Genomic DNA, 12,078 nt, shown 5'->3' with positions numbered 1-12,078 from the left:
CAGTAATCCAACGTAATTTTGCGAGAGAAATCGATTGGGCGGAGTTCCAATACGCTGTGATCAACGCATTAGAATTTACAGCCGAAAGACCTGAACCAATGTTTTTGACATTTTTCAGCTTGTGCTCTTTTTGTCGTAGTTTCTCTGCTGTTGGTCCTACGCCCTCTTGGCTACGTTTTCTGAGTTCCTGGGGGTCCAATTAGTCAGGAGAGGGTCATACAAATCGAATCTGAGACCAAAAATTTTCCGGGCAAAATAAGGTAACTTTACCCCCCCCCCTATTTTTCTGTTTCATTCTTAGCTGTTCGTCCTCCTGTAGTTTTAGACGACTCTTTCGCATTCCTGATGGTCCAATCTGTTCAATAAGGGGCCTCCAAATTCATTCCGAGAAGAAGGTTCCGTTGTTCCAAAAGTTTCGGAAATAGTACGGCCAGTACGTTCTGATATCTTCCACTCAGAATTATTGATGTTGGAAAATGCTTTAAAAAATAATCGGGCCACTATTTCGGCGTCATTTTGAGCGAGAAATCGCGCGAATTTAGCCTAGAATCGTATGCCTGAGAAGGCAAGCCGAAAAAGTAAAGACAGCGAGGATATCTTACAGTCTACTCTTAGTGGTCTATCCTGCGTTGTATTGGTTGGTTTGTCTACATTCTTGAGGGTGCAATGGGTCGGAAAAGGTTTCGACAAACGGATTCGCGGTCGGATCGAATGAATCGGTTTCGTATAATCATCATTTGCATGTATATCATACATGAATATAGATGCATGCAATCAATGAGTGAGTAATGTGCAAATAGCATTTAAGTTTTATTGGCTGAATAAACATCTATGTTACAGTCTTAGTACACCATGTTTTGTGGTATTTTCCATATTTCCAGATCTCCGTCACTGACGCCTATAGCTACTAATTCTCTGCAATAGAAAACTCCACAATTACACAAAACCGTCGAGCTTCGTTGATAAAAAACTTCTCATATTTTTTTTGCGTTATCATGTACCAAGTCCATCTTTCAGTTAAAATATTTATGATGTACCGAATACTCAGATAGTTGCATCTACAAAAGTGTGAGGGTCGTCATACCTTTTGGTGTTGAATTGCAGACAATTCGTCTCTCTGCCGTTCGTTTTCAACAACATTTTGGGCAGGTTTTTTTCATTTTCCAAATTGTAAAACGTTATTATTTGACCAGCCCCATACGCTGTAAAAATGTTCCAGTTCCCCATCACCCATGATAGACCTGTCACGGTATCTTCTACCCCTATTACATGCAGGGAATTAAACTGGAAGAATAGTGAAAGCTAATCAGATGTAGATCTATGATCTAGACATCATTCTTTAACGAATAGTTTCAAATCTTACATTATGACATGACTCGTCAACGTTGTTCCCAAAATTATATTTTACAGAAACAAAAGTTAATGTTTTTAATATGCACCTGTGATAATCGATAAATACGTATTTCCTTGTCGGTGCCACTTGTCACAAAAGTATCGCAAGTTTTCGATAAAATTATGGATGTGATGCTACCTTGGTGTCTTTCAAACTCATCCACTACTGGGTCCGTTGTATCTCTGCTGCCTGTATAAAAATAATTAATCAGTCACTCTATTTTCTAAGATTATCTTATAAAGTCATGGAGTCTTAATGTAAATAATTAGAGAACCTACTATACACTATACCTTCTACTGGAGTACCCTGATCAATATTACACCGGTACAAGCCCCCACATAAAGTTCCAAGAACAAAGGTAGTTTGATCAATTGTAGAGAAATTGAAAGCTGTTATACATAATCCAGGTTCTACTGCTCTTTCTTTTTTACCACTCGCGCTTCGTGGCCTTGTCTTTTCTGAAGGATTATGTTCTTTACTAATTTTAAACCTGGAAAAGAGACGACGAAAGTTTCATAAACTTACCATAAATGCAACTTTGAATACAACTTGATAAAAATTTCTATACTAAAATCTCTAAATATTATACAGCTTCGAACATGAGTTTGTCCACCTTTTGTATAAATCAACATTGGTAAAATTGGCAGTCAGTTTGTGGACGAGTAAATATCCATCTCTACCAGCTGTAACCAGAGGAAATACACCGTTGACTAGTGTAGGACGCCATTGAATCATAGACAAGGTGTCTACATGAGCAGATAATTGGAGCAGGGCTGAAGACTTATCATCTCTCAAATTCCAGACTAGGACATCTCCTGTGCGATCACATTTTCTCCATACAATTGATTAGTCAATACTACTTATCAATGAGTATTTCTTTGCAGACCTCAACGACATTTACCATTAAATAAACCTGCTGCTAGAATGGAGGGTTCCACAGGGTGATAGGATAATGCAGTGACACATGAGTTTACTTCCAAGCTTCTGTTTGGTGTTGATGGAAACTGATCTTCCTTCGTAAAATTGAAAATTCTGATACTTGATGTATGGTTACACCACGTGTCGTGACATACTGTACTGTATGACAAAGCTAAAGATCCACCACCGGCACTCCAAGTAACACAGCTTATTTTGGCCTAAAAACAAAATAAAAGGTATCAAGGTTTTTCAAAAGCTGCAAGACATTCATATTATTAATTGATTCTACTTTCTGAATTATTGGCTTGATCAGTGTACATGCAAAATTACTGACTGACATAAGTGATGTAGAATAATTGAATAATTACAATAAGCTGTGTAGTTGCTGAAAAATGAATTCCTGTAATACACAAATAAGACGTCACTGTACCTCGGCATCCGCTTCATTGAGGGTATGAAACTTTGTAAGTAGCTTAACGCTGGTAGACGGTTCTCCACTACTGGCAACATCATACCCATCAAAAGCAGTGCTGCCATAAATCTCGTCGAGTTCATCCAATACCGAAGGTGTAACACGTTTCAGAAATGCTGCCAGTTTCTGGTAATCGACCTGTGGTGATGTCTTGTCTTGGCAAACAGTTTGGGTCTGTTGATTATTTCAAGAAAATAATTCCATTTGATAGGTAGATATGGAATATACGTAAAAGTGAAAATTAATGAATAATCAAAATAAATCCTTGTGCAATAAATTATTCACTAATTACCTAAGCTACTTCACAAGGTTGTATGAAGTTGTATTTACCTCCACATCCTTTGGCTCGAAAACTTGATTCTTACTCTCCTGGCAATGAATTTCCTCTGTCTGAACATTGGCGGTACTTTGTGATCTGGGATAGTAAAATTTCCCAGTTAGTGATTTTGATTAGTTGATCGTCGCACAGAAGACTATGGTCATTCACAATTTCCAATGATCGTTAACTGCAGATATGAGTCAGGTTTTGGTAAAATACAGTATATCATACCATGGAAGATGGTTTACACTTTTTATTAACTGCAAGGGAATATCGTTGGTGGCGATGCAACATTCGTGTACCTAACCTCAAATACAATCGTCATAAAACTTACTTATCAAGTGATGCTTGCGAGGAAAATCCAACTGGTGGAAAAGACTCGTCACTAAACATGGTGTTTTCGTTTTTAATGAATCTGATAGTTCCGGTTACAGGGCCAATTTTAATTCTGTAGTATGTATGCGCAGCAGCAGCGTCAAACACCTAGTTGTCAAATTAGTTAAAATCATGTATGTATACAAATTAGCAAGTTTGACAGTGTCTGAATAGGGAAAACGCCTGATTGCAGGCAAATTATTGGATTCAATGCAGATTCAGAAAGCATCAATTAGTAGTACAGATGGTTCATTTGTGCCAACGTTGGTTTGTCCGGATTTATAATGGAATCAGTAATGAATTTCACGGGAAACATCGCCAATATATTTACCGATGTTCAGACGATTTCAATACGTTCATTCATGTTTATTAGTACGCTATACCAATTGCAATTTAATATCCAAATTAATTTGATTCTGAGTTTCTATGAATTGATTGGAACTGATAAGTCCCGAGTATTTAAAATTTTTGATTGGAAATGTTCATCGCAAAGAGAAGTCAATTATTTCTGGGTTATTTCAGTATAGCTAGTTATCTTTTAATTCGAAAAGTTTTAAGTTTCACGCTGGTCAATTTGTTTTACTTTAATTTACGTACTAACAACATTGATTGCAATGACAACTGCAACGCTCGTTTTGCTAACTGCAAGTTTGGTATAAAACTCATTACCGCGAACAGATACACAGCGTGGTCAATGCATTTGTAAAAAAAATGAAGAGAATAGAAAAATCTGGCATGGTGAATAAAAGCGTGATTTGAAATCTGTGGAAATGTTTTTTTTTTTCAAATGCTCGCCAACCCGAATCGGACGTAGCCAATTGGCACGGAAGTACCGCCGTCTAGTGAGCATGCCCTTAACTTGTCTTCGGCGCACATTGATGTTATTTCATTTTTTAAGTATTAGTAGGAGGTCTTGATTAGCATTCTATATTCAGTGGAGTAGGGTCGACGTAACACGTGTTAGGTCGAGCCAGTGCGTTTATTTAAAGCCAGTAGAGAGGTACTAATTTCATCGAAAACCAGAGGGTCTCCGTCAGTTAACCGTAAGCTGTATTACTAGAACCTCATTTAGCTTGTAATCGCGCTGCTGGGTTAAACAAGGGTCGAAAATTCGAACAATATAGAAGGGAATCTCGGTAAATACGCAGTGTGTACTTAATCCATTCCATCCATTTAACGTCGAGCTCGCATTGAAGAATCGAGCAAGGCACATCCTGGCACACATATATTTCTACATACGCGCCTACCCTGCAGCTTTCTACGTAGTCATATGTATGTACAAGAATGAGCTGGCACAAATTCCACCGTCTCATTAATTTTACAAATTTATAATCATCTTGACGAAATTTGATGCAATATTAAAAACAGCCGTTATCTCGGGTCATTCTATTGCGCGTATGTTATGCAAATACCGCGAGCTGCCTACGTGCGAATTACCTAACCTATGCCAATATGCCTACCATAACCTAATTACCATTCATTGACATAGAAAAAAAGGGCAAAAAAAAAGTTGGAGTAAACAACAGCATATTGTTGTGCGTTACGACTTTACCGTTACTGTTATGTACATCTTATATACACAGATGATAATTTAGTCAATTATATTCCCTAACTGTCATTCTGCTTCACGATAAATCAACAAATCTTACTTTACTAAATATTAAATATTTTTCTAAACCATTGTTCAAGTGCCATTCTAACTTCGCATTCGCCTTATGCTCAACAGTAGTTCTTGCAACATTTCACAGAAAAATGACCTACTCGGCAATAGTATTGAATCAAAAATTCTGATCGAAAAGTCTCTACGACTAGTCAGGAATTCTTAAAGAACCTGAGTAACATGGCTCATTGATTTTCCCTCGAATTTTCAACTGCTTTTTTTTCATATATGCTATCTATTCTACTAAATTGGCAAGTAAAATCCGTATGAATGAAGATTTGAAAGCTACAGCAAGTTTGCTTCTTTGTTCAGGCATAGATTAATTTGGAGTATGTTACATGATTGATCGATTCCACCCATTGCATCAGGACAATGCTGTAGCCGTGGTTCAAGCAATGGCGTATCCATATTTAAACACATATTTAGCATTGACTACTTTCTAGTGATATTTTAATGCTTTGTCCTAGGAGGTAGGCCAGATGCTAGTGTTCTCATTTGACATACGAGTTAAGCGGGCACTTCTATTTAAGGCAATTTGTCAAATATCATCGTCAAGTTTTCTTCTGTTGCTTTTGTTTCCAACAGTATTGCAATTTAAACATTCAAACAAACAAACGACTGATGATTATATGAAGTGTTCATGTAGTACTGGTAATTACAGATAACGCATTACTGATGTGATTACAACACTCAATTGTTGGTTTGTTCATTATCATGTTATCTGGTTCTATGTGGAGATGTTGAAAACGATGAATTTTCCAAGTTCTTTTCCTACAATTTCCATATGGGACGACTCCATCTTTCAAGCATTCGTTATTTTCAATTATTTTAAAGATATTTTAAAATGCTAGATGAAAACAATCCATATCAAAATAATCTTGGGTTCAATGACTGCACAACATCTTATGGTTTTCTTTTTTTTTTTTTCAATTTTGATTTCATGAATAATTAGTAACTATTCTCATAGCAAAAACTCATATTCCAGCATTAGTTTTTTTATGCAGCTCTGAAATTGAAGAAAATGATAATACCAATGTTTCAGGTTTTTTTCAACCGAAGCACGTCCGTGATCAAAAAATAGCGAATTGATTCTGCGAGACACCATTACAACGATCGATTATTTTTGCACAACGAACACCAAGAAACTAAAATCATAATCTGCTGAGAAGGAGGAGGAGAGCTCTATGTGCACCACATTGTCTTTTTCGAGCAATAATACACCTATTTTCGGAGGTACTCTTGTTGGACACTCTAAGAGGTCCTTGTTTACCAGTCCCAGCCTGATTAGATACGTAAACAACACACGACATGCACAACGAGATCACAGCGGCAGTTTTATTCTTAGTAAAGCTGATAGACAAAAGCGAAAAATTTAGTCCTGACCAGTTGAAATGCTTTCAAAGACGTCTAGTCGAGCTTCTGATGGAACGATTCAAGAACCATTGGTTTCCTGACAAGCCGTTCAAGGGTCAGGGCTATCGTTGCATCCGGGTTAATGGCCATAGTCGGAGGGATAAAACCCTTGAGAGTGCAGCTCGAGCTGCAGGTGTTAGGTATGAGGATTTGTCCCTGCCTGTCGAACTAACACTTTGGGTTGATCCAAATGAAGTATGCTGTCGCTTTGGGGAAAGCAAAGGTTCCTATTGTACCCTCGCCTCTTTCGACGACAAGGAAAATGCCGTACCTATGCTCCAGCTTGGCGGCCATAACGTGACAAAGGAACCCAGGCACATCGAAGAGTCTACAAAAACACAGGTCATCATTCACATATCTGGACAGAAATTGCTAACGGTAGTTTTTAAGGGGACTCTACTCATTTGAATTGTATAAATGAAGAGTTCAGTGCCACAGTAGCCTAACCCACATTGTCGATAAGGCTCACTTTACTATCCTAGGCCATTTAAAATGAGCCCTATCGACAATATGGGTTAGGCTACTCTGGCACTGAACCCTTCGAATAAGAGTCGTCAGGCGCTCTTCATCCCTTTCGGATACAAAGAAAAACAAGTGTGTTTATTGGAAATTTGCCTCTCACAAAACCGCTAGTCTATGCAACTTTCTGTACTATTCGAATCATTGAAATTACCCCAATTTTACCGCTGAATTCCTTTTGTGTAAGATTTTATGGCCTACAGATATGTTACCAAACTCTAAGTACCCATTTGTTTTCAGAAGTCTCATGCGGGTCCCAGTGTCAGCGAACACCATAGCAAGTCAAAGCCTCTGAGCGCCATGAATCAAAATCAGCAACATTCTAGCAGTAGTGCAGGTAGGAGACGTAATTTGCATAGCCCAAGGCCACACGTCAATAGAAATCGTTCATGGTTCAACCACTCCTTCAGCATGGGTTATGGTCCGCACCCAATGAATCAGCCATGGTACAATGTGATGCCTCCACCCCCATTTATGGGGGGCCCATCTCCCCCTCCCTTCATGGGTCACAGGGGCAACAAATGGGCGCATCCTTCCTCATATCCTGCCGGTCCTGCCAGATTCCATCACTGGTCTCCCAAAGCTGCTCTTAAAGTCTAAATTCCAACGATCATACGATACCCAGGACAGTTGAGTCCGCTGCATACTTTGAGAATATTTTTTTTTCACACCATTATGTTGCCGATTAATTAAAACTAAAAAATTTTATTTCCAGCTCCTATCATTGATGCTTTACTACTATTACATTGCATACCATACATATAATTGATGATGATTGAAAAGCATGAATGAATTAGTTTTAGTTTAAAACTTGATACTTATCTCCATTTTTCTTTAGTTGTTTGCTCAATCTGATATTGTATGATATTTTTATGATTGGTTACAGTACCTTACAATTTTCACAGCATAAAACAAACAATAATTTTCCAATGCCTGCAAAATTGAAAAATTAATATATATTGCATTAATTAATATATATTTTGAAACAATAACAATACAGCAATTGGTAAAGTGAATTTTCTTACTTCTTATGTGACGCAGGATTATGTTTCCTATGTTAACATGTCCTTATTATCAAAATGGGAAAATGAATACAAAAAGTTTGCAACGGATTTCTCCTGTATATCCCTCTAGAAAATGACCAAACGCGCTATCAATATTTACCCTGTATAAACGAAACCCACTCGAACTTCGATTAAGGTTAACGATTTTCAATAATGAGCTATATTATATGTGTATTATATGTTGCATTGTAATATTCTATTCATAAAGATTAGATTTGCTTGACCAAATTAAACTCATCAAGCTATTTACACTGAACATTAATTATGTTCATAATACTATTGCATAGAATGCCCTATTTTTTACATAAGGTTTTGTACAGTGCCGTTCTGGCAAAAAATTTAAAATAGATGACGAAGATACAAATCAATAATGTTGTAATTGAATTTCGAGCCACTTTGTACATTTCCCAAATTTTAAATAATTAACAAATGTTATTTTGGTTTGCTGAATCTATTCTTCACGAATGTTATATTGCGAATGAATATTAGACGAAATTGAATATAATACTTATTAGATGTGTTATTATTACTAATGATAATAACTTGAGCTGAAGTGCAATGTTTCTTTGATGATTATACGACATCATAATATGTCGAAATTAGGGATTAGCGGTAGTCAAAGTAGGATAGTATCGGGCTACAAGATTCGTAAAATTGTAAAAGTATCACGGATAAAATACCACATGCGTATTTCAATTTAACTGTAACATACTAGAACTGGATAATAGAGTCTGATAATATATCGTTATAATAGAGAAGATTCGTCGATTTTTCATATATTGTATCTTTAGATCAATTTAGTATTATTATTATTTTTTCTACATTAAACGATGTGTCTGCATTTTTTATTTTTTACTTCCTAAGAATACAATCGCGTGATGCAATTATAGATCGACCAGTATACTTTTGTCGTAGATAGATAATTTAATTGAATTTATTCTGTTGCCCTGTACCTACCGAGAATTCCTTAATTTTTCTTTTCTCCCTTTCTATTACACATCCTTACCTGAATACTTTGCATAATATTTAAACGTGCAATTGATCATTAATGATTGTTACCAATATCACGATTAGTTATAAATATTTATAATTTTTTATACACACATCTTTGTTCGAAGTGTTATTTGTTGTGAATAGTCCTACGTGTGAAACGTTGCGAGTAATCTTTTTTGTCTCAATAATGCACTTGAGTGAAAAGGCAGCTGCATGAAAGTACACGTTAATACCACAATGATAATGGTAATGATGATGTTGATGATAATAATAATAATAATAAACACAATAATAATATTCATAATAATAATGACGAAGACGTCGATGACAATGATGATGATAATTAACTTTAAATAAAAAAAAAATATTTATTTTTACATTATTTGGTGGATAACAGCTCGCAACGTTCTAAACTGTGTTACTATTTTGTGTGTGTGTGTATATATATATATATCTCAACGTGTATTGACATAATATTATATACACGTAAATCTGTAGTCTGTTTTCGGACAGATATGTTATTACAAAAGAGAAAGAGAAAATAATTGAACGAATGTGAAAAAAAGATAACTCCTCATTCATGAGGTTGCATTTTTAAAGCAAAGTAAGCAATATGTTTTGTTTTCTGTTCATCATCGTAGTCGTGTTTTGGATATGGCACAAAAATCATGTCCGTAAATTGTAATTATATTATTATCTTACTTGTATAGATATAATCTTGCCAAAGAAGCATTGCAATCGAGCATGAAATAAAGTTATAAATATATGTCTATTTTTTACTAACCGAAAAAAGTCATCGTTATTTGGCAGAAAATAAGAAATGTTTGCATACCATATACAATGATTATGTATAACGTGTGTGTGTAAACTATCCCCGAAGGGTTACAGAATAATTTAAGTATGCATTTTTTACAAAAAGAAAAAAAAAAAAGAGAAAAAGAAAAAAGTTAAAATATATCGTATGTTTATCTACCAGAAGTTTTCTATTATCCAGTTACATTAATTTATTATTATAATGGACTACAGTCAAGAACTGAAATCAAGATAGGAGAGAAACGTATCTGTAAATACCTTTGCGGAAAAATTATATAATTCCAGGTACATAATTGAATAAATTATACACCTCAAGGACAAAAAATAGAACAATTAAAATCATAATACATAAAAAACTTTGATGTGTCGCGGAAATTGGATGACACCGGGTAATTTTGTTAAAAATCGTAAAACATGTGGTAAAATATTTAAGGTATATATATTTATATGAAAAAAAAAAATAAAAAAAATTCATACACGCTGGAAGACGTTAATAATAAAATTGAAGAAATAAACAAGTCAAGAAAAGTGACTGTTATTTAATGGAGATATATAAATATATATACATTATAGCAAAGACCATGAGCTTTTATAGTTAAGAACGGAAATACAAATAAATTGCTTTTATATAATTTTCCCGTGCAGTGTCTCTAAATAAGATATTATTCTGAGAGCTCAATGATGGAATAATAAAATGTTATACGTCTGTAATTTAAAAATAATATATTGAAAGTGTTTGATACGTATTGAATTAAGATTATTATGGTAATGTAATGGATACGACGCTAATTGTTTTTTCTTTTTCTTTAATACATGTATATGATATTTTTAGATTTTCTGCTTCACCGGCGTTGGAAATGCTTTTGTCTTTTTAGTACGTTTATAACGTATTAGAAAGAAAAAAAAAAAAAAATGGATAGTAAAATTCATATTTATAATGATTACGTTTTGTTTTATGTACAGTTATAATAACAATAATAATCGAGGTAGTGCAAATAGAATTTTTTAATAATGTTACGAATACTGATATATATTAATAAATGATAGAGGGGCACACGATGACTATTAATTAAATAAATGGATAAATTAATAATGAAATATTTGTATTACATAAGTATGTAAGGTGTGAAGTACAAACTTACATATTTAATATTATACGCCGAAAAATTACGACGAAAAGTACGAAGAAAAACGGAAATATACGAATAAATTACTGAACAATGAGCCTTATCATTTTAATCACCAGGTTAGCCGATACCAGTTGTATACATTTATACAGATAATATATTGGAAATGAAAAGAATTTGTGCACTATATTACTGCCGATTATAGCATGCGTGTACCTCTTGTTATTATCGCTACTGTTATGATTATTGTTTCCCAAGTAGAAACGAAAGTGGAAAATATTATGATTGTATGTTAGTTATTAATATTTTAATCACCAGTTGTATACCTATAATTTGTTCTGTATTCAATGTGTTAATCGTCATTAATGCATTACCCGCAGATCAACTCCAGATCTGTGGTATTTATGATTATTTCTAATTGGAAATACATCATTCAATAGAGGAATTGTACATTGCATTATTATATACTATGTAGTATGCATAATTACATTGATGACGAGTAACGAAAATTCATTACTATTATTATATTATGTTATATTATATTATATTGCATTAATATTAATGTTAAATGAATCACTGAATAATAATGAGACGAGAACGAATAGTGGAAAAAAATCAAATAAATAGTTTTGCAAATTGAAAAAATAATCACATTTTTGTTGTAATCAAGACTGACTACCTACCTGTCCTCATCCAAATATGTGTTATACGTGCCAGTTTTTGTACATTCAATTTTCACATGTGTATTTCCATTCATTGAGATTGCTTTCGTTTTTCAAGTCCAAAGCTTTCAATTCTTCGTGTGACTTTCGGCATCAGTATAGCACTTTCGTATCGAAGTGATTTTATGCGATATCTGGTTGTAATTTGTTGCTAGCTAGCTTTTTGTCTGTGAAAAGATTCTACCATGTCTGAGAAAAATTTATGGCGAGATTGCGATCGTGTCCTAATAACAAACTGTAAAAAAAAAAATTACAAATTCATGAGTTGATCTTTTAACAAAACGCGGGAG

The 12,078-nt window shown here is 34.5% G+C and overlaps 2 protein-coding genes across 9 annotated transcripts; one reads left to right on the top strand and one right to left on the bottom strand.

The window, feature by feature from the left end:
* Positions 1-786: 786 nt before the first annotated feature.
* LOC107225159 (cytoplasmic dynein 2 intermediate chain 2) lies at positions 787-3,711 on the bottom strand. Of its 5 annotated transcripts, none has more exons than XM_046740490.1 (9): positions 3,437-3,658; positions 3,114-3,198; positions 2,742-2,957; positions 2,295-2,529; positions 2,007-2,076; positions 1,672-1,883; positions 1,440-1,582; positions 1,085-1,284; positions 787-915 (listed from the first exon to the last, which is right to left on the bottom strand). In XM_046740490.1, exons 1-9 carry the CDS (start codon positions 3,493-3,495, stop codon positions 843-845), a joined length of 1,293 nt encoding a protein of 430 aa, XP_046596446.1. In that variant the 5' UTR covers positions 3,496-3,658; the 3' UTR covers positions 787-842. The 5 variants fall into 5 exon arrangements, with proteins under 5 accessions (XP_046596446.1, XP_046596445.1, XP_015521012.1 ...); XM_046740489.1 differs by having other exon boundaries at positions 2,007-2,208; positions 3,437-3,655; XM_015665526.2 differs by having other exon boundaries at positions 1,684-1,883; positions 2,007-2,208; positions 3,437-3,648.
* Positions 3,712-4,379: 668 nt separating this feature from the next.
* Positions 4,380-10,926, top strand: LOC107225346 (maternal B9.15 protein). Of its 4 annotated transcripts, none has more exons than XM_015665779.2 (3): positions 4,380-4,520; positions 6,180-6,892; positions 7,310-10,926. In XM_015665779.2, exons 2-3 carry the CDS (start codon positions 6,446-6,448, stop codon positions 7,667-7,669), a joined length of 807 nt encoding a protein of 268 aa, XP_015521265.1. In that variant the 5' UTR covers positions 4,380-4,520; positions 6,180-6,445; the 3' UTR covers positions 7,670-10,926. The 4 variants fall into 4 exon arrangements, with proteins under 4 accessions (XP_015521265.1, XP_046595907.1, XP_046595908.1 ...); XM_046739951.1 differs by having other exon boundaries at positions 6,180-6,928; XM_046739952.1 differs by having other exon boundaries at positions 4,380-4,613; positions 6,180-6,928.
* The last annotated feature ends 1,152 nt before the right edge of the window (positions 10,927-12,078 follow it).

This window comes from Neodiprion lecontei, chromosome 5 (assembly GCF_021901455.1).
Source record: "Neodiprion lecontei isolate iyNeoLeco1 chromosome 5, iyNeoLeco1.1, whole genome shotgun sequence".
Lineage (NCBI taxonomy): Eukaryota > Metazoa > Arthropoda > Insecta > Hymenoptera > Diprionidae > Neodiprion > Neodiprion lecontei.
The sequence above is the reverse complement of the archived record's forward strand: the minus strand, read 5'-3'. Positions and strand labels throughout refer to the sequence as shown.